Source organism: Adelges cooleyi, unplaced genomic scaffold, assembly GCF_023614345.1.
Source record: "Adelges cooleyi isolate 19-005CV unplaced genomic scaffold, UGA_ACOO_1.1 ACOO_flye_CR_arks_rails_tigmint_CR_PRNA_247, whole genome shotgun sequence".
NCBI classification, from domain to species: domain Eukaryota; kingdom Metazoa; phylum Arthropoda; class Insecta; order Hemiptera; family Adelgidae; genus Adelges; species Adelges cooleyi.
The window spans coordinates 5,148,783-5,171,901 of NW_026095912.1; the positions used below are offsets into that span (position 1 = coordinate 5,148,783).

The following is a 23,119-nucleotide window of genomic DNA, read 5'->3' on the forward strand; positions in this document are numbered from 1 at the left end:
AAGCGTAGAAACGCTAGAATAGAAATAAAAATAGGTATGCCTTAACTTAACAATATTATATATTATATAAATAAATAAGTATAAATTTAAAAAAAAAACGTACAGGCCCGCATATTAAGATGTTTGTCAAAACGCACCCCCAAGTCGAACACAAGGATTATATTTTTCATCATTGAATTCGACACAAGCCGATAGTGGACGACTTAAACCGATCGAAACATTCATTTGATCAACGACAAAATCGAATTCGAATAGAATTTATCAATTTTATGCTCCCAAAACTTTCAGAGTACAAAAAATGTGCAAACAGTCTTCTATCTCTAAGATATTTTCATTTTTTTTTTTTTTTTGTAAAATATATTTTTGTGCTTATATGTGTATGTATGTTATGACAAAATAACTTTTTTATTTTAAGGTGCGGTGGGGGGGGACATGTATCCAAAACAACAGTACACACACTTGTAACACACGCTGTGGAAATATGACAGACTTAACGTAACTTTTATTTACACAATAATATTTTAATATTAGTATAAAAAAAAATAATGCCTTAATTTTAGGCAAACTAATATGAGAAAATCGTTTGCTATTGACTAGTATTATTCTAATTTTGTAACGATCAAAATATATAATAATAGTAATAATTAATATAAAATTGGTCAAAAAAAAAAAATTAACTACATTTTTTTTTTTAATTATAAAAATTCCACTTTAATGCATATTAAATTTACAATGTAATCATGTGTCCATGTGTGTATGTGTTAATTTTATACATGTGTTGCTAAAACGAATCACAAGAATAATAACACCCTTTAAAACGCACCACCTCCTATAGTTGTATTGGTTTTTGCAATTAATTTATCTAATTTGGTTAGGGGAAATTGACGGTCAAAATAAATGGTAACTCACAATTGACCGTTACACTATTGTACTGTAAAAAAAAAAAATGTTGGCACCTCAAGTTTTACATTTAAATCACCCTAGAGTCAACGCTCTTAGTTAACGCTGTTAAATGTATTAGTTGTAGCAAATTATAAAACTTAGAACAACATTGGTCAATGGCACTAATCTTTTCTTAAAATTTATAATAATTATTTACTCAACTAGGAACCGTGCGATAAACCTAGTTATTTTATCAAATTGTAAGAGAATTTAACCAAAACTGACTCAAAACATAATGAATACGTATTATGTTCTTTTATCAAATACATTTGTTCGCAATTTGTGCAAAACTTAAATAAAACATGTGATGATTAAATACGAGATTGATAATACAACACTTAAAAGTTATAAAATCAAAGTGTAAATAAAGAGTAAAAAAAAGAAACCTAATTGTTAATACAATAAAATACAATTTTAGTTTGTTAATAATTTTAAAAACTAGACCTACAACCATTCTCACACTGACACAAACATACTAAGAAAAATTTCTTGAATAAAAATTTTTTTAAAAAATATTATAAAATAGGTACAACAAAATAAATTTTTTTTAGAATAATACAACTTGTTTTAGGCGGTTTATACGATAGTTTGACCATAAGAATTCAATAATATAAAATAATGAAAAACATTTTCTGTAAAATTATTTATTATTATTTTTAAAAATTATAAAATAAAGTGATTAGTTAAAAAACAATTTAAAAAAAGGAATAGTTTATAATTTTCTAAATAAAAAACAATAATAATAATAGTAATAAAAATAATTTAATTTACAAAACTTTGCGTTAGCTTTATTAAGTGACCGAAATCAAAATTGTATTTTGCACTGTAAACAAATCCAGTTTTTTGAAATTTAATTTCCTCAAAAATATTGACATCAATCATTTTAAAAGTAAATTTAAACAAATTTATATATTTTAGAGAAAGACGAAAGAAAATTATTGAAAATATTACTTGATCCAAAAAGAGTTTCTTTCAAAGATGTGAAAAATCAATATTTAATGAATAAAAACAACAATCCATTAATGTTTGTTTAAGGGATCGATAAGCAGATTTATGAAAACCGATATGATAAAACAAACTCACAATAATTACAAAAAAGAGTTTAAATTTTGTATCAAAAGGAATGCACATTAAGATATTTAATGAGTTCATAATTGTAAGACATGATTTCTTTATTTTTTAGTTGAGAGTAAAAGGTTTTTGTAGACTTTTAAAAAAGGCTTAAATTAAACCTACACACCAATCGTCAAAACATGTTTCATTCTAAATTAATATAGCATAAGAGAAAGGTCAAAGCTATAAAAAAAAAAAAAAAATAGTTAAGCAATTTTCACTCAACCGAATTTTTAATATTATTTGATGGAATGTATGAAACAAAGCAAAACGATTTTGCATTTTTGTAACAAACAAGTGTTGATTATTTGATGTATATAGACATTAAATACAATTATATAAATTAACTAGGGTTTTACGCAAGTAAGTAGTGTACATGCATATAAAAAAGTATGAATTTCACGGAAGAAAAATATAGTCACTTTTTAATAATATTTTACAAACAGAAATATTGCACTAACGAAAAACCAAAAAAAAAAAAAAAATTAAATTAATAACTGTCAATTATAAAGATGAAAATTTATGTTGGTGAAATCTGCAAAATATTAGTTTCAAAAGGGTTCTAACGTTAGAGACAACAACCAATAAATGGTAAATTGGGTTCAAAAAAGGAAAATTTTCAACAAAAAAATTAATCGAAATTTACATGATAATACACGAGGTAAATTTAACACGACAGGCTAGTAGAAAATTAACCAAGATCCAATAATAACAAATGAATAGACCGTTACTTCCTAACTACATACACATATTTAAGCATTAAGACTGTACAATTAATACTCCATTTTGTTTATTTGGTGAGAGAGCATTTCCATTTGGTAGATTAAGTGAATTATGGCTATTATTTACCACGTTATTTACACTACTGAACGAACTCGACGGCAACACAGAGAAACAACTTCCACCGGACATAAGTTCCAAAGCACGATACAGCAATAAATAATTTTCCTAAAAATCAAATGTGTTAAGTTTGTAATTTAATCATATTAGCAATGAATACAAAAAAACTTACAATATTTTTCCATATTCCTGGCCTTTGATTGTGGTAAAGTTTAGCGTACAAAGTGACATCGGCTAAGTTTTCGTGCTGTAATTGTTTCCCGAGTGTTGTCAAACAGCAGAAAATCGCAGCTTCCGTTCCTCCGAACCTAAAAACGATTAGAATAGTTACATAAAAATGTTAACACTATCTGGTGCACAAATCATTTCAACTGACTTGTCCACGACAACTATAGGGCCGTTCTGATACTCTAAATGCCACATCTGTACGATTTCTAGTAGTTTGATCAATGAAGATAATTCCCTAATCGAGTATTTGCTATGAATCAACCGAACAGGGAGCATAAAATCGTCTTGTACTGACTGAATCACCAGGTCTCGGGTTTCGTATTCATTGCCGATTTTATCTTCTTGGACACTTTTAACTTTGAAATTGTCACTGTCCAAGGTAGTACTCGAATCAACCGGCCAAAATGTAACGAGTGATTCCTAAAAAATAAAATTCGACTATACAAAAAAGGCCAACACATTTTACCACAATTATTATAACTGAAAGTGATAAAATTAATAAGTATAAATTAAAGGTGAAACTAGATGCTAACAAATCATAGTAATAAATCAGTTTTTAAACAATAAATGTGTTTATAATCATGTTATTAATTTTAATTCTATATTCTTAAACACAATAAATATACAAACCGAGTCTTCTTCGTTCATGTCAGTTAAAATAACCACAGTTTGCGCGTTGTGATCCCATAGCATTTGCCAAAAATCTAAAATTGTATTTTTAAGTGGATGTTGTGTAACAATGAATTCTCCCAACCGTTTAAAGCCTTTGTTTTATCAAAAACATACAATTGAAAATTACTATTTGTGCAAATATAAATTAAAGGTAATGTTAATAAATAGTTTACCAATGATCCATGAAGCGTTAATGTAATCGCTTCCTTCTACACCGGGTTTTGGCGTTAAATGGACACGAGAGTTTTCAACAGGAACAAATTCTTGAGATCTATTTTTCACTCGGTTGAAAACCTTGTTTGCCGATAATAACAAATACTCTTGCGGAACAAAAGACGTGATCATCTGTTTGTAATATAAATAATAACACATAGCTTAAACGAATATTTTCTTACTGAAAAACAAAACACTCTAATTCATACCTTATAATGTTTGTCAAAATCGGACGTAAATGATGCTATCTTACTATCCTTAATATCAGTTTGAAGATAACTGGCGAGAGTTTTCTCGTTAATACTAGCGTGCATACAATTGATTGCTTCCAATAAAGCATCGTGAATGAATATATACTGTTCTTCAGTTTGAACTAGAAAATTTCTTTGTTGTCTGATGTGCTTTAGGAAATCGAATATGTTCACTTCTTTTTCACTTCGGATTTGTTTTAACATTGTATCTAGTACAATATAAGTACCCGTTCTGCCGACGCCAGCACTAACAATGATACAACTATGTTTAGAATAAAAGATGTCATTTGGCATTATATGTTTATGACAAACCTGCAATGGACAACAATGGGTCCGGCCTCAGGAGGATTAGCTCCGGATGATTTATTTATAAAACTCAGAATCGGTAGAGGATGATCGGGTGTACCGTGATCGGGCCAGTTGGTATAATGGTACTGATATATAGTTCTACCAGATAATGCATTTTTTTTCTTTTTACTCTATAAAAATACATATTTGTAAAAAAAATTATTTTAAATAAATTTTTGTTTAAATAACACTCACTCTCATGTGATGTACTTGAAATGTACGAACAGTATACATGGCCATCAGTTCTTCTTTTAACAACTTCACTTGAATGAAACCATAAATTTCAACACTTTCGTTTGGCCAGTATAAATCGCATTTCCTCTAAAAATTAAACAAATAGAAGACCGTTGAAACTTTTACTTCGTTTGTCACCTTTTTTTAGAATTAAAAATATTCCAGGTTAAAAAAAAAGTAACCAAGTTGCGATTAATCATTAAACTGAAATGTACAATTAGCGATTGATTTATGGAATTAATGTAAATATTTTACAAATTGTCATACTTAACATAATTTTAATAAAACAAAATACACTTAAGTGAAATATAATATTTAAGCGAAAATTGCGATTCACACTCAGCACACCAAAGTTTTGCAGCAATGAACCCATTTCAATTAATTTAATAGGTTTTCATAAATCTAAATTTTTGATAAATAGCAAATACTTGATAAGCCTCGACAAGAAAACGTGCTAAATTTTTTTTTTATATGAACATGTCTTTTAGCTGGAGATCTGTCGAATATTTGTGTGGTCTTTATTATGTGATGGAGGATAGGAGAAGAAAGTGAAGGGAGGGGAGGGAAATTGAGGAGAGGAGGAGCGATGGAAGAAGACAGGAATAGACATATTCATAATCCAATATCTTTCCTTCAAAGGAAAGATTGATTATTTGACTTAACAGTTTAATTTTCTAGTAAACTTACAGATAAATTGGTTTTATCATCGACAAAATAAAAGTTGCATAATTACCCGGCCTCGTTCTACTAAATTTGTAATCATAACAATGACATAAACATGTTGTTCCCAAATCATCTGCCAGAAATCAGTAATGGTCGACGGCAATGGTCCCTGCGTTCCAATGTAAGCATTAGCTTTTTCAAAACCATCAATATAATTTGCATTGATGTAATCAGAATGACTGCTTCCCGGCATATTGTTAATAACAAGTTTAACTCTACTGTGGTCATCTAAAATAAAATTAAAATAAAACAATTTGTTACAAGATATCTGCAGTTAACCATTACAATATATTTTTATCAATACAATTTCTACTTACAAGGAACTATGTTAAGATATCGGTTTTTTGATTTATTCTCCGGTAGTTGTGATGCGTCGGTTGAAAAATCACAATTTATCGATTCTTCTTGTATGATTTCATATTCCTTGCTAAAACCGATATCACCATCAGCATGTAAACTGGACACATGCCTTTCAAATGCATCCACAGTGACAACATGAGATTCTTCTTTATGTTTCCACCAGTCGGAGTTCGGCAAAGTCGGTATGGTATGAGATAAGCACGGCGGATCTTCCAGATAATAGTACGCAGCATGAAAGTATACCCTACACACAGTATGGCATCTACTGTACAAAACATGGTTTTATATGTTACATGTAAAATTTCACACGATACTGTGGCAGTCGGGTGATGATGAAAATACATATTTTTGAAAATTAAGTCTAACTTGATCTATTTCTAATGCTTTTATACCTTGAAAGTATAGTATTATATTCTGTGATTAATACAATTATTTTTTTAAATATATACATAAAAAGTAATTTATTAAATATTATTGAAAAAATGTTGTTTAGCAATTATGAAAATACTTCCAATGTTTTACATTTATTTTTAATATTATCGTCATAATCTACGCTTGAATATTTAACAAAATGTTGTTTAATACTATATATCAAACAATTTATATCCTGCCCAAAAGTAGTTTTAATATATTAACAAACTTTTTGATATTTTGGAAAAAATTTAAAAACAATCAAAGGTTGGTTATGAAAAATTGACATTAACAACATTTGTATCCCAAAAAGATACAATGCCAAGCTTCATAAAGTTAAATAATGTTTTAGTCAAATATAAAAGTAAATGTCTTGTACTGACTTCAAAGATGTATAAATTAAATGTGTAGACACTTTCTCAACTGGAAGAAACACCCTCCTCACCGAAAAAAAAAATGTATTCAAGCATCGCCCTCCTCTAGCTAATGTGAACTTATAATGTACGTAAAGTTATATAATTGTATACGTGTACAAATATTGAAAGGGCCCATTTTTTTTATATAAAGTAAAACCTGATTGTGTATCCACACAAAATTCCCCTTATTTTAACCCTAATACAAGCCTGAGTTCTTAAATTAAAAAATTGTGTTTAAGTTTTAAAAATCATTAATAAATTATACAATTTTAATTTGAGAAATTGCACACATCTCCAAAATTATAATTGATAAAATGGGCTCTTTTCCAATATTTGTCCACATGTAAACATTGTCATTGCTATCTAAACTATAAAAAATCCATCTACAATAAAAATATAGACACGTCAAGATGCTGTTCCGAGAAATTATAGTGTCATTGTAGTCGACTGATCACCGTTAAACATTTTATACATGTTATTAAATTTACATTATATTAACTGTTGAATGAAATGGAGATTAATGCTGTCTATACTTAAATTTACAAGAAATCAAACTGAGAAGAAATACAAAAAGTTTCAATAGAAAGTAAAGCAGTGTTCAGAGTACTCGACCGGCTGTTGATGTACATCTTCAGCCTATTTGATTTGTTGTAAATTGAGTTATTGTATTATTTACAAATAAGTTAAGTGTTTTAAGTAATAGTAGATGGTTAATCTATAGAAAACAACACTGTAATGTGTAACTAGCTAAAAAACCACTTACTGCCATAATAATATAGCCGCGATAACAAACAACAAAACAAACACACAACACAGACCAATCAAAATTGATTTTGTGTTTTCGATTGATGCATTATTTTTCCAACTATTGTGGTCACAATTCCTATGTAAAAAGACAGTACGTGATTCCGACGGTTGTCCTTTCATTATTACATCTTTTGTCAAAGAACTATTTGTTGCGCCCATCACTGTTAATTCATACTCATTATCTTCTGTTAAATTTTGTACAACATACTAAAACAAAATATTTCAATAAATTACAAGGAAATCTATATATCTAGTATAATATTTATGAATTTATTCATAATATAATATTTAACCCAAGCTACATTAAGCTATTTTATGATAAAAATTGATTTTAAACTATATAATTACAAGTAATGGTTATATCTTTTAACCGATGTAAAATCAATTAAGTTTAAATAAAAAACTAAAATACTTGGTATTTTTAATAATTAATATTCTTTTAAATACATTTTGATTTTTGTTTTTATCCAAAACATATTTACCAAAATAATTGGATAACTTTTACCCGGTATCTAAAAAAGTATTATAACGCTATAACTCATTAAATACTTTACGATTTTACAACAAATTGAATAAAAATGAGTATTTTCAAAAACATGTTTAGGTAGGTAGTTACTTTTTTATACTTACACTTAAGTTTTGACCGTCTTTATGTATTGGAACATTTATTGTTATGAACACGCTTGCCTTTTTTAAAATAGATATGACATATTCATCAACAGACTTATAAAAATGTTCTGGTTGAGTCCACTGCAAGAAAATTGATGTTCCACTAGTCCCAGGCACACAAGTGGCGTTCATAATAACTGGTGGTCCCGGTCCATCGACATCGGTATATTGACTTATAGTGTCCGATACATCCCCTTCTCTTTTTTTTTCTCCAACAGCTAGAACGTAAATGGTGTACTTGGTGTAGGGTTCTGAAAAACATTAACAACAATAAGTCATAGGGTGATTGTTAGTTATTTTACAATACATATACAAACAAAGCAATGTTTACAGAAACAATGAACAAATTATTATTAGGTATTTAGATTTTCTGAAATAAATACAATTTCAACATAACTCACTGAGATCTATAATTGTGTGCTGGTGTACGTTCTGCAATTTTTTTGTGTATGTGTTGTTGTCGTGTGTATAATACAAACTGTAGCCAGTCACCGTGTCTGCACCATCTTTTGGTGCTTCCCAAGCAATTTGAATTGATCGACTTGTGACGTTAACCACAGTTAAGTTTTGAGGTTTACTCACATGTACAACTGCAAAAAAAAAATCAATAAAATCAAAATAATTTTCTAATAACTAAATCAAAAATCAGCCTTTTAGATCTCTGATAGGAGGAGATAGTACAACCAAAAGGGAAAACTAATGGTATTAATAATGTGGTCTATAACATAACTAATGTGTCAATCCATTTAAACAGAACAGCCTACAGAACAACTTCTGATCCCTATTTTTAACCCTTCAATGCCAATTATTTTTTTTATTTTTAATAATCAATAAAACAACTTTTTTATTTAACTTGTTAATAACATGTAACATATGTGCAACAATAAAATGTCAATAAAATATAATTTTTCTTATTATTAATAAAAAAGATCCATAGAGAAAATAGTAAGCTACACTTGAAAAAAAAAATTGAAATCCATCCGATAGGTACCACAGATAAATTTTTGACATATATTACCTATTAATTGCCTCTTAATAAATAGTGTCTTCCATTCTCCTTAAAATTGTTTTTATAAATGTAAGTAATGAGTAATGTACAGCTAAACAGTATACAGTAAATTCTTAACTATTGTTTTAGCAGTTTTTTTTTGCGTGTTAATAAAATAATAATTATTTGTACCTAATACACACACTAGTAAATTACAATATATTTAATTCTTAAACGGTTTAGACCCAAATTAAAATGAGACAAGATAAATCCAAACGACAAACTGAATACAAAAATGATTCAAAAGTTTATAAATTTGATAGCATGTTAACTACCAAAAAGCTAGGATATTAAGAAAAGATAACTCGAAGTAACAACTTTGTTTTAACATCTACATTAGTATTAAAAAAAAATAACCTTTTTATTTACATTTAAATTATATTTGATTTAGGATAAAAAAAAATATTTATGTTGTCAATTGATACTATTGATTGATACTATGACCATACCTAACATAATATATTATGCGAGCATTAATTAAGTTGTTTCTGACTATAAGACAAATTTCCCAGATATTATTACTATGCATAAAAATATCAATTAAAAAATTCCAATATGCCTTGAAAAATAATTTGTCAACATTACTCATTATATTCGTAAAAGGAATTATTATTTATCTACATAAAACTATGAGACTTTTTTCTTGGAAAAATAGTTAATACAAGAATACCTGAGAGTTGGGAAATTTTTATATAATGTCTTACATATTATAAATGCATAGTCTTAAATGTTGATTGGAAAATTACAAATCTGATATTATCAATGTTCAAATAAAAATAATTAAATATAACGATGATAAGATAACCTATTGTTAATCATATTGGTTGTAAAAGTAATAAATAATTAAATATAATTTAAAATTTAAATACTTGATAACAATATTAAATGCATAGCTGTAGTACTTATAAGAAAGAATGAATAGAAAAAAAAATCAGAAAGAAAAAAAATTAGAAATAGAAAAAAAAAATTAGCTGTCAAAACTTAAAAAAAAGTTATACATATAATTGCAAAGATATAAGATTAACTCTTGTAAACAAACTTATAAATACTTATAAGTACTTATAAATAAAGATAATTTAAAATTGTTTGAGAAAATAATAAATATCAGCGACAAAGGAAAGTATTAATTCTATGAATCTACGTTGTTCGTATACATGTCTATATTATGCATATTTATGTGTCATTAACTTTAGGGGTAACATTAGAGCGATAGGTATTATTGAGCTAGGACATTTATCTTCCGACGACCATTATGATTATGCTTAACGACCGCTACCAGTTCGGTCGGACAAATTGTACAATCTTTTTGGTCATACGGAGTATTCGACAACTGGGAGTGGCATAGTGTACTTCAATAGACTTACCGGGTTGCTCGGAGCTGGTGGTCGGCACTGCGTTTGCGACGGCGTACGCCGGACCAGCGGTTAATGACGAGAACAGTGTGAAACCCAAACACCATGTTGCCATCCACATTTCCCAGACTAGGTGGTGGTGAGGAATCCAATTCGTGGGGGTGGTTTTGTTGCTTATCAATAGCTGCTGTTTACAACTGGCGGACGTCGCCGCCCGCGAGCTTTGAGCTACTGATCTTGATCGGACAACTGCGGCTGGCGGTCGGTGGTCGTGCCAAATGCGCGATCGTCATTGCTGGCGCACCGAAGCCCGCGAGGACGTCCAACCTCCGGCGTTTCCCGTACGACTGAATTATGATCGTTTTGGTGTTGTTTTTACTATACCGACTACTACGACTGCAGTTGCTGCTGTTACTCTACAGTTACTACTACTACTACGGCTGCGGCTGCGGCTGCTCTCGTTACTACCGGCCAAACGGATAATAAAACGGCGGCGGCGTTTATTGCGGCGGAGCGAACGCGAACCGCATAATCTTATGGTAATATTATTGTAAGCGATTCGTTTGTCGGGCAACGGGTGACGGCCGACGGGTTGACGGGATGGGAGAGGAGCCGCCGTTCTCGCCGTGCGTTTACGATAGCTTATCAGTTTATCAAACGCCGCCGACAACGACAATGTACCGAACGCTGCGGCCCGACGCTGCCGTTGTCTTCCGACGCAGATGCCCCTATGCCCGCCTACCGGCCATCACCCCCCCCCCCTCCACGAGGTTACACCTCACAGAACCACCGACACACAGCCACCGAAAACCGACACAGAGCCACTCGACAAACAGTCACCCAAGGGGCACCAACATTTAAAATATTTATACAAAATGCACGATTATTAATGGTGTTTGTTGTGTGGCCAGCACCATACATTATTAAGGAGTACACATGTTATTAATGATCTATCTCATTTAACCATATTGATTTTTAAACAATAATGATGATTGTAGAAATGAATAATGTTAATATAATGTAAAGTAATTCAAAATTATAACCACAAAATTATTTATTATAATTGTATATATTCAATAATAAAATAGGTATAGATATATATTATAGGATACAAAATTGATGGAATTGTTCGGGTAATGATAAATCTATGTACCATAAAATAATGAATACCTATACTCAAAGCTCAATATATGGTGCAAAATAAATGTGCTAATTAATTACAGTAGTATACAATTTTTTTTTATGCACAGCTGACATGATATTGGTTAAAAATGATGTGTTTTGTTTGGTCAATAGTATGTTTCCCAATCAGACCCTTGTATGAGAAAAACAAAGAAAGCAATTTTAATCTCAATCTTATAATAACATTAATAATAATAGTCATTTATCAATAACTACAAAAATATATTTAAAAAGTATATTAACAAATAAAATTAACTGTTTATGACTTTCATATCTCTAACCATTATTTAAATGATAAATAAGTGGAGTTATAAAAAGGCTCCTGCATTATAGCACAAAATTATAATTATGCTATTCAAGTTGTATAGAAATTAATTAATTAATTTGCAAATTATGAAATCACATTTAATACAAAAACATTTCGTTACATTACATATTCATTATTCACAATTAACATTTTGACAATATTGGTCTAAAAAACTGTTTAGTTAAACTATTCAATTAAAATAGACGAAAAAACATATTATACAAAAAAAAAAAATATTGTAAATTGTTTTAAATTAAAATTGTAAAAAATAAAATATTTTTATGCAACTTGTATATTGTGTATTTTTATTTTAAAAATATAATAAACAATTTCAATAAAAAAAATTAGGGTGCTTAAGAGGACGTCGCACCGCCTATTTTTAAGGAGTAAAGTATAGGCAATTTTTCACAAAATCTTAATTTAAAGGTTAAACTGTGATGTGTAATTATTAGTTCAATAACTAGGACTCTATTTTGGAAGTTAATTTATTTTTCAGACTATCACAGCATCCTTGAAAGCGATTTAAAAATGTTTTTTCATCTCTACATGTTTAAGCAGACTGAAAATAACTCGCTTAATTTTGGTTTTAGAGTAAAAACGCCTATTATAAAATTAAAAGAAAACAATAATCCGGAGGGCAAGACGGTGCGTTTTTTTCATTATTCCAAGTGTAACGCTCAATACATAGTTTAGAAATAACGACTATTTTAACATTTTTAAATGACTGCAACTTTTCAAAAAATTATTTTTTTTTTTAAAAACGCACCGTCTTGCCCTCCGGAATATTGTTTTTTTTTAATTTTATAATGGGTGCTTTTACTCTAAAACCAAAATTAAGCGAGTTATTTTCAGTCTGCTTAAACATGTTTTTACCACTGAAAATTACCGGTGCGACGCCCTTTTAAGCGTTGCATGTGTTTATTTAAATTATGAAGTTAATTTTTTTTTTTAGCAAGGATATTGCTTATCAATTTAACACTTTAGTTTATTAGCATTTTTTTTTAGAACAAAAAATAATTTAAATGTATGGAATATCACAATTTACAGGTATTTCATACAAGAGTTATACGCTTTGCTTGTTCTGCAAATGTGTCAATAACTTTGTTTATGTTAATTAAATGTGTCATATCTTTTTCTATTTATAATATTGGCAAATCTGTAAGTCTGTCCTGTCTCGTTGAAACCCTAAGCCAAATCTTTATAGTTCTTAAAACAGAAATGAGCGTTCTCAAGAGTGATAGTCACATGAAATTGATAATACTGTATAATAAGTACTGTTATCAACTCTGCAAAAAGCTATGTATCTTCAATGCAATTGAAAACAATGCAAACAAAATTTAAGAATCCTATACTGACAGCATGTCTGGCAACATACTTAGCCAAGTTATAGGTATAGGGCATTTTTTTATTTGATTTATAATTTAATAAATACTATAAGCGCGTACTGGATGACATGTTTGCCACATCCCTAACCAAGTACTGCCCGCTCTCTTTAAGGTTTGAATATTGTGATAATAAACAAAATATTAGGATTCCAGTAAATGCTTATGTACAATTCGATAAGATATTTATATTAGCTCAATCGGCAAAAGTGGATCAGAGGTTTCCACCACAAAGAAAACGAATTCCATCTGACCTTCAGCCGCTGGTATTGTTTTGTGAGTATCGACACATTTGACAAGAAAATATTTGTATGGAAAAAGTTTGAAAAAAAAGAAAAAAATATATTTAAAGATTACATTTTATTAGAACCGATTTAACTCTGCTATAAACAGTCAATAATTTTCAGCTAATTATTCTTAATCAAATGGCTATCTTAAATTTTTTTTTAAAATTGTAACAAAAAAAATAGAAAAATGATTTAAAAAAGTTAAATAGTTGTGTGCAAAAAAAAAACGTGATGCTTATAGCCCAAATGAGTATAAATTAATTAAAAAAAAAAAATCTTAAAAATATCAACTAGAACAAAAATTATTTCATTTGTCCAATCATTGTGGAACATTTACATTTAGTCATACATAATTATTTAATACAATTGTATAGGAAAAATACAAATTTTAAGTGATACATAAATTATATCAATACGTATGATTTTCAGTAAATACTGTAACAAATATTTTCAACGGGAAATCGGTATTTCTATCGCTAATATTAATAATAAATATAATAATATAGTTGTATTGATAATTTATTATTACTCACATCGACATCATTGCTGTAAAAAAAAACGAATAAGTTAAAAGTTCACAGTTTACACCGCAGTTGCGAAAATACAAATGAAATAAAAGAATTCGTTCCTTTAGAAATAATAAGAAACGTTTTATACAAGAACCGTTGCCATAGAGCTATTTAAATCGAACTGATGCAACGCGACGTTGACGTGGCCAAGCAACCGAAAACCATCGGTTAACTTTTTTATAAAATAAAATATTTAGAATTCCAAATTTTAAATCTAGTTTTGGCGGAAAGCGATCATAGCATTAAGCACTCGATAAATGAACGTAAGTAAAAATGGTTAGAGGTAAAATAATAGATATATAGAGCACTGACGCAACCAGTGGTGTTTTGACCCCTTCCAAAATATATTTGAAAATTACAACTAGGGAGCGTTACAGATTTACTAAGTATAATATATATATACTTAAATATACTCATTATACTCATACTAAGTATACTCAAGTCTATACTCATTGTTTTAAACTATATATAACCCCGCACCCAAAAATAAATCCCAATTGCGCCACAGATACAGGGTGTCCTACAATGATCTGACAAATGAAATAACTTTTGTTTTAGTGAGTATTATCATGGAGTATATATTGTATAATATATACTCAATGGTATTATTAAGATTTTTTTTTTTTAATTATTCATACACGTTGGCACTATAAATTCAATTTGCTTACTACATTAAATAAATTTGTGCAATCTTTTTAGAGTTATCTTTTTATTCAGATGTTTATAACTAAATTTTGTAATATATTTATTATTTTTTATAAGTATAAGATGAATTATAGTATTTTTTTATTTCTAACTAACATTACATTAATTTACAAAATAATTTTTTGATTTGTAATTATTATTTCATGTATACCGCAAATACTAATGTATTAAACTAATTTTTTTTCGATAGTTAATTTTTTCCACTTGTTGCCATATTTTTCCGAATCTCGGTATAAAATTGTTTTCTTCTTTACAATATAATTATATAAATTTCAATTTTTTTAATACACTTTTTAAAAAAAAAACATAAAATGTATTTTAATTATTTATTCACAAAAACTAATCAAATTAAATTACCTCGAGATTCAATACGTTTAGTTTTTATAATGAAGACTACATAATTGATAATTTATATTATCATATTATGTAGTCTTCTTGGTTAAAACTACACAATTTGTTTGTTTTTGCCTAGAACCCTGAACCATGAATTTGGCAATTTTTGTAATAACAAGTTGAAATGAACCGAGAGTGTTTTCGCTCAACTGTTAGTGTAAAGTGTTATATTTAATCTATGTTAATAATTTAATTTATTTGGTGATGAAGTTTAAATACGAATTAGGGCATTGGAATGCAGGTAACTTAACTTCAATACAAGTGTAGCCGCAATCCTCCTGCGGACATGGAGTTTAATAGATTTGAGTATTTTGCAGGAACACGTATTAAAACTGGAGTTTAGGATAGATGTGAAAGTATACACAAATCTGGTTTGTGTAACCTCATAATGTATATCAGGTACCTACACACAATTGTAACGAAAATAACATAATATGTTTGCCGCTGCTAATACTATAGAGTATACAGTTAAATTTTAATTTTATTAGGTACAACATACCCACATAGCATTTTAAAAATATTAATATTTTCAAAATGTTTGAATTAAGTTTTATTGCAAATATTGTTTTAAAAATATTGTTAAATTGTCTTGAAAATATTTAGTCTCCAAATATTTAGACCCAAATATAATGAAAACATTTCCACAAAGTTGTATACCAAATATTATAAATCAGTTTTTCACTTAATATTTTTAAAATATTTAGTCTCCAAATATTTAGACCCAAATATAATGAAAACATTTCCACAAAATTGTATACCAAATATTATAAATCAGTTTTTTACTTAAGATTTTGAAAATATTTATTTTTAAAATATATAAACTCGCATCGTAGAATTCTGGATATAAAAGCCAATGACACTTTTTGGTCAAATAGAGTTAAAAAGGACTATGTATAAAATTTAATAGGTACTTATTTTCTAGTGTTAAAAGGGCGTAACTCTTGTACCAATGGTTGCTGATATACAAGGGCTAATAATATTGCAAACATAATTATTAATTAGATATCTAATTCTAAAACAGTGATAAGGAGTGACGGATTTTCTTCAAGTTGCAATTACATGTATTATTAATCAATACCTTACCAAGACCCTTATTCGAGCGTTTGTGCGATGGTTTCTAGTTCCACAGAGATAATTGACTTTGATATTTATTCTATATCTTAAATAGACCTATTTTACAAACGTCAGCAAGAACTGTGCAGTGCCCGGAAGTGAATGGTGTCGGGTTTAAATCCGTTCCCACTCCCAACCTTTTTTGCATTTTTTTACAACTTTTTTTCAACTTTTATGTAGTTAAAACACTTAGTTTTTGATAGCGACCGTAAAATAGGTCAACTTACGATATAGAATAAATATCAAAGTCAATTATCTCTGGAACTAGAACTCATGGCACAACCGCTCGAATACGGGTCTTTTAATTATTGATAAATAATACATGTAATCGCAATTTGAAGGAAATCCGTCACTCTTTCACTGTGACCTCCCATTAATATTATAGTTTTCTAATAACTCTATTTTTCTAAAATACTAAATGCTTGTGGCCATTTATATATAAGCCTTATTGAGTTTATAAAGCTATGCCTGATATCATTGCGAGTTATTAGTTTATATTTTACATTCTTATACATAGGTAGTATGTTATTTTATACTTTATTGTGTAAGTATGATTTATATATATATTAAATGTATAAAATATTATGCCGCATGATATTTTATACGGGGTGATTTTTTTGTCATGGGCCACTCTATATTATATGTAATTTAAAGCGACGTAATGTGCAACGATATTTATAATTACTATGAACATAGGAATACAAGTATTATGTAGACTATATGAAGCAATTTACAATGGATAGTCGTGATGGTTGATCAGTTGATGATGTATTTAATTTGAAATAAACGATCGATTATTTTTTAATAAAATTATTTTAAGCAAAAAAGCATTATTACAGTGTTATATACATCATTATTACATAATATTTAAATATATAATATAGATCCGCATAAGCAAAATATATTATCATCTGTATTTTTACCCAATAGAACTTAGTATAATTGCAAATCAATGTACATCTTTGTTTTATTTTTTACTCCGAAAAAATCTTAAGTAAAATATATATTAAAATTGCGTGTTTGCACGATTTTTTGTAATTAAATTAAGTATTTAGTAAATTAATGAATGCAATATTAACATAATATGTCAAATAATAGTACAAAACGCTTCGTGCTCCTCATTTATATGTTTTCACCAAAATATATATATTATATATATGAGATATAAATATTTAACTTAATTTATAAACTTATTTTTCATTATAATTTATTTTCTTTTAACAGTATACGATTTAATAAATTAGGTATAATTATGCAATTATATAACTTATAAATTTTATGATTTAAGTATATATATTTAAGGTAAATATGCATTGAATTATATAAAAAAAAAAAAATGGTGAAATTTTTAAAATAATGCCTGTGTATTGTGTACATAATTATATATAGATCATGATATTTTATAGGTCAGAATTTTATCTCGTTTCTCCGGTAACTCGTTGGCTGAAACCATACGAAAAATGATGCAAAAAATGTTTAGTGACACATTTCTAATAAAGTACTCATTTATAGGGTTTAAAGGGAAAAATCAATTTTCTACCTTACAATGTTGCAGTATTATTTTTGGTAAGTTAAAACCAATAGTATATAGTTTTCTTGCATTCTTTTACATTGCTATAATGACTATTGCCACATTGACCAAGTTGTGAATATTGGACGCACTACAGCTGTAGGTAGAAAGTGTTAAAATATATTAAAAATACACTGTATTTATGTATTTACGTATAAATATATAGTACATTACCTATATATTAGTTTATTATTATATTTACATCGACATACCAATGTATGCTATAATATGTTATACCTGTTTTATATATTTCTAATTTTATTAATTAATTTTCGTGACTATTGCTTATATTAAGTATTAAAACTTATCAAAAAAAAAAAATGAAAAATTTAATAGGTACCTATATATATTTACATATATAAAAATAGGATTTATCTGTTTATATAAACAGATAAATGTATGTACAAATTTTCTGTGTAAGAACAACAATATCATTACTATAATTAGTTATGAACTTAATATTTTATTTCAGAAGCAGTTCGTTCAATTAAGAAATATACTGAAGTTCCTAACATTAAAATAAAAAAACCATTGAAAAATTGGATGGCACAAGCTGCCCAAAGAGAAAAATTGAAAACACAAAAAACACAAAATAACTAAAAGCTGTACATTTTGATTATTATAAAAATTTTATAGTAATTATACTATAATAAAATTATACTTTATAAAACTTGAAATCCTACTCATTTCTTCTTTATTTTAAATTTTATCAAAATATTACAAATGATCACTAAGTACCATATAATAAATAGCACATTCTAATATAGTTTAGTATTAAGGTTATAATATTGCAAGTTAGATAATATGTTTGTTTTCAAAGATTTTAAAAATATATTGAATTTAATAATATTAGAATTATTTGGTTATAAACATTTTAATAATATCTAAATTGAATCATTTAAGAAATATTTAGATTTAAATATTTTGAAAATTTAAAATAAAAATATTGTACAAATATAATACTACAATATTGTGAAAACCTTTTTTCACCTGCCAAAAAATGTTTTCTAAATGTTTTCAAAATATTTTAAAACATTGTGATAACCTAAATAAAATATTTAAATATTTTATCAATATTTTGAAAATATTATTTTGCTATGTGGGTACTTTGTAAAATTATTTTATTATTATATGATTTATGAACAATAATAAATAAATTATTCAAACTTACAGATTATAGGTTAATTATTGTTCTAGTAATAGCGGTACCTACTTCAACAAGCATGAACAACGATTTCTGATGGTATAATTGTCAAACCCTACATTAATCGACCAAATATTTTATTTGCCTACCTATGATGTTCCGCCTATGGAATATTGGTTAATACATATGCACTGTACGATACAGTAATAATATTGTATAATTTTAAGTAGGTGCAAATGTGTTGGTTATACCTCGTGTGTTTTAACAATAGACATAATCTATATTGTTCTTAATGAATTTTGATAACACCATCGATAATAATACTCAATACTTAAAACGAGTACAAATAATGACGTCTATTATTTTTAAAATCAGAAAATTAAGATAGTATTTTTTTTATTTAAACAAATTTATATTGATTTGTCTCTTGCCTTTATCTGTGACAAATATTTTATTATCCACATTCATATCACCCATGAAAGATACCTTCTATCAGTCACGTATTAAAGTACAATAGGCATTATAATTGTAATGGGCTAAACCTCCTCTTATCAATTTTTTAAAATGCATTATCATCTATATTTCTTAAATAATACTTACGGCTCTAAGGGCCTTTCCCTTCTGCTCTTTACTTAAAGCATAATAATCAGTAATCATTATCAGTAGTAATAGTTAGGTAGTTCAAACCATAAAGGTTCTACTAGACTAATTAGAAAAAATATGATTTTATTCGTTGTTATAGGTATTAACTAAATCGCAAAATTCAACAACAAGAGTTAATCCTAATAACTATGTCAAGCTACTGTAAACTAAAAATAAAAACGTATAATTAGTTTATTGAAAAAACTTATTTTAACCAATTATAATCGTCCTGTTACATAAATACACACCTAACAAAATTCATTACTTGGAAATAAAATATAAATTAAATGTAAAATGAGTAGATAATGACCGTTTAAATCATTTTAAATATAGTAATGAACTACAAAAATTAATAATTTTTTAGTTTTATTTAAGAATAATAATATATATGATGGTCGCATAATTTATAATATTGCCATAAGAAAAATCAATAAACGGACTAAGAGAGTGGGGAGGGGCAATCGCTCCTCTCCTTCATAACCGCCTCTGATAAAAGCTCTCATGGCTCACAGCGGGTAAATAAGTTGGTATTAATAAAGTAGGTAACTCTGACCCACATTTTGAACTTTGAAGGGATGCGGATCAATATCGCTCTTATCTCTTTTCTTCTAAGGCGATTCTGCGCAAACTAGAGTTTGCAGAGTACCTGCGTTTGCTCAACATTATTTGATGCTGAGTTGCAGAGGATAGCGTTAAAAAATGTGTTTTTAGTTTCTTTCAACATAGCACGTCTCATTTTGTCATTTATCTACTTACATATCAAATTAATTGTTGTATGTAAGTCACGAGTCAAGCTTGAACTATTATAAAATGACAACGAATTTACTGTTTTTTTTCCTCCTACAGACCCGACAGGACTACCACGCCCAAGTTGTTAAAGAGAACATTATAATTCTAGAAAACAATGGAATTTCCGGATTTAGGGCAACACTGCTCGAAGAAGTCTTGTAATCGTTTAGGTAAGTCAGTTTTAAGTATAAGTACTTGGTAGTGTTTTCAACGATTTAGGTTTTCAAATTTCAGCTTTTCCTTTGATGTATTACGTATATTGTGTTTAAAAAAAATAATAATATTATGTCGCTGTTTATATTAGTCACAGCCAAGCTGACAATTCACGTTCACATTCAATGCAAACTTTTGAGACGTAAATAATTTTTGTGTGTGCATAGTCTATATTTTGTTGTTTTTTAGTTTGAATTATAAATTATAAGTATGGGGTTGAGATGGGTGCTAATATTTTATTAACAATAGAACAATAGTTAATATATTATCACTTGTTTTAAAATGTTAAGATTGACATATTTTTCTAAAAACTACCATTTATATAATGTCTTATCAAATTTGCCAACTCGTACTTTTTTTGGTATCACTTGACACTTTTTCCATCATGACTTAAAATATTCTGTCAAAAAACCTGTTATAACCGATTATAATAATTATATCAATTATTTTAGAAATCAATTGAATTCTATTTATTATATTATAAGTTATAATAAAGGAGTTAAAACCAATAAATTATTTATATGCTTAAATGCTTGTATTTTTGTCCAGATTTCCTACCCGTAAAATGTGATGCGTGCAAAAATATTTTTTGGTAACTATTATTATTGAAATAGCTCACCAAGAAAATATTTTTATTTTTAAATTATTACATTCATTTCCAAAATTATATTGTTTAGTTGTGAACATATGAACTACAGTAGCCATCAATGTGAGCCAGGTCTCAAGAAAAATATTCAAATGCCTGTATGTCCCTTATGTAAAAAGCCAGTACCAACACCCCGAGGACAGAAACCTGATTGCACAGTAGGCGAACATATCGACAACGATTGTCGTGTGGCTGAGAGTAAAAAGGTACTTTGACCTAAAAATTCAAATTTGAGACATATTTTAATTTTATGTAATTATCTTATAGATATTTACCAACCATTGTACAGTTGCAACGTGTAGTGGCAAGGAAGCAGTGCCTGTGCTATGCAGCGAATGCCGCCAAAATTATTGTTTTAAACATCGTCACCCTTCAGATCACAGTTGTAGTGGGGACGCTGAAATGGCTAAAAAAATAGCAGAATCGAATAATCCTTTTGGTATTATTGTAAAAAAGACATTCACAGTAACTTCAATACAGGGAGCTATGGTAAAAGTTAATTATTTAAATATAACTCTCTTAATTGTTTAAATTGTACAATTATATTGTATGGTGTTTTTCAGAGTGAAGACGAAGCGTTAGCTAAAGCACTTGCTGAATCTAAACGTTTGACTCGAAGAAATCTTACTAACCCTGCACAAAGATGTTGTGTTTCATAATTATAAACTATGATGTTAATCATATTTAAAATTAAATAGTGATAATATTTAGAGTTAAGCTCATTATAAATTTATAATATAACTTGTTATTGAATTTTTAAATAATTAAATGTACATTCCAATCAGTCTTATCATATTTGTATAATTTAAATAAATTCATAATTGTTTTGTAAGAAAACATTTCTAAAATAATGAGAACAATTAAAACAATGAATTTTAAAACTAAAATAAATTGATTTATCATTTAACACAATACGGAGTGATCAACTTATCGTGAACCACTCAAATGGGTTTAATAAGAAATTATTTTTTTCTTTACATAGTGTTTTTGTACAATGTGATCACAGTTTTTTTTGTTTTTACCCCCTCCTAACTTAGTTTTTTTGATAGCAACTTTCGAAACTTAAATGATAACGCAAACATTTCATTAACTTTTTACCAGTTTTGGATAACTATTTTTGAAGTTACTGAAGTTTCATGTTTAGGGCAGGAAGAAAAGTGGAGTGTAGTATTATTTTTATCTGTGCGCATTTCCCAACCGTACTTACCATCCCATCCTAACTTTTAAACTCTTATAACATTAAAAATAGTTAGCCAAAACTGGTTATCGACCAGTCAACATTTTTTGTACACTATTCTCAATTTAAAAAGTAAATGAAATGTATGCGTTAACATTTAAGTTTCAAAAGTTACTATCAAAAAATCTAAGTTGGGAGGGGATAAAAACACGAACAAAATTGTGAGAAATTGAGACCAAATTGTATTAAAACATTATGGAAAAAAAATGTAATTATTAATTAAACCCAGTGAGATATTCAGTGGTTCATGATAAGTTGACCACCTTGTTTAATTTCCCCCATAAAAAAAATTAAATATTACTCTTTGGTTATT

At 28.0% G+C, this 23,119-nt stretch overlaps 2 protein-coding genes across 5 annotated transcripts; one reads left to right on the forward strand and one right to left on the reverse strand.

Annotated features, from left to right (window-relative positions):
* Positions 1-2,347: 2,347 nt before the first annotated feature.
* LOC126836406 (tyrosine-protein phosphatase 99A-like) lies at positions 2,348-11,233 on the reverse strand. 3 transcript variants are annotated; one of them, XM_050569759.1, is made up of 14 exons: positions 10,640-11,233; positions 8,629-8,817; positions 8,189-8,478; positions 7,515-7,765; positions 5,882-6,186; positions 5,575-5,792; positions 4,803-4,928; positions 4,572-4,738; positions 4,218-4,506; positions 3,969-4,140; positions 3,754-3,887; positions 3,272-3,543; positions 3,068-3,203; positions 2,348-3,003 (listed from the first exon to the last, which is right to left on the reverse strand). In XM_050569759.1, the coding sequence occupies exons 1-14, from the start codon at positions 10,746-10,748 to the stop codon at positions 2,815-2,817; spliced, it is 2,847 nt and encodes a 948-aa protein (XP_050425716.1). In that variant the 5' UTR covers positions 10,749-11,233; the 3' UTR covers positions 2,348-2,814. The 3 variants fall into 3 exon arrangements, with proteins under 3 accessions (XP_050425716.1, XP_050425715.1, XP_050425717.1); XM_050569758.1 differs by having other exon boundaries at positions 5,882-6,189; XM_050569760.1 differs by having other exon boundaries at positions 2,351-3,003; positions 5,882-6,168.
* Positions 11,234-20,566: 9,333 nt separating this feature from the next.
* LOC126836826 (AN1-type zinc finger protein 2A-like) lies at positions 20,567-22,228 on the forward strand. 2 transcript variants are annotated; one of them, XM_050570481.1, is made up of 6 exons: positions 20,567-20,698; positions 20,768-20,880; positions 21,473-21,515; positions 21,601-21,775; positions 21,837-22,058; positions 22,133-22,228. In XM_050570481.1, exons 2-6 carry the CDS (start codon positions 20,826-20,828, stop codon positions 22,226-22,228), a joined length of 591 nt encoding a protein of 196 aa, XP_050426438.1. In that variant the 5' UTR covers positions 20,567-20,698; positions 20,768-20,825. The 2 variants fall into 2 exon arrangements, with proteins under 2 accessions (XP_050426438.1, XP_050426439.1); XM_050570482.1 differs by lacking the exons at positions 20,567-20,698; positions 21,473-21,515 and having other exon boundaries at positions 20,776-20,880.
* The last annotated feature ends 891 nt before the right edge of the window (positions 22,229-23,119 follow it).

Coding starts and splice junctions, on each gene's coding strand:
- LOC126836406 (XM_050569758.1), bottom strand. CDS start 10,748: ATGTGGATGGCAACATGGTGTTTGGGTTTCACACTGTTCTCGTCATTA. Junction 4,739..4,802: donor TTCAAGTACATCACATGAGA/GTGAGTGTTATT, acceptor GTATTTTTATAG/AGTAAAAAGAAAAAAAATGC. Junction 3,888..3,968: donor TAACGCTTCATGGATCATTG/GTAAACTATTTA, acceptor GATAAAACAAAG/GCTTTAAACGGTTGGGAGAA.
- LOC126836826 (XM_050570481.1), top strand. CDS start 20,826: ATGGAATTTCCGGATTTAGGGCAACACTGCTCGAAGAAGTCTTGTAAT. Junction 21,516..21,600: donor GCGTGCAAAAATATTTTTTG/GTAACTATTATT, acceptor TATATTGTTTAG/TTGTGAACATATGAACTACA. Junction 22,059..22,132: donor CTTCAATACAGGGAGCTATG/GTAAAAGTTAAT, acceptor GGTGTTTTTCAG/AGTGAAGACGAAGCGTTAGC.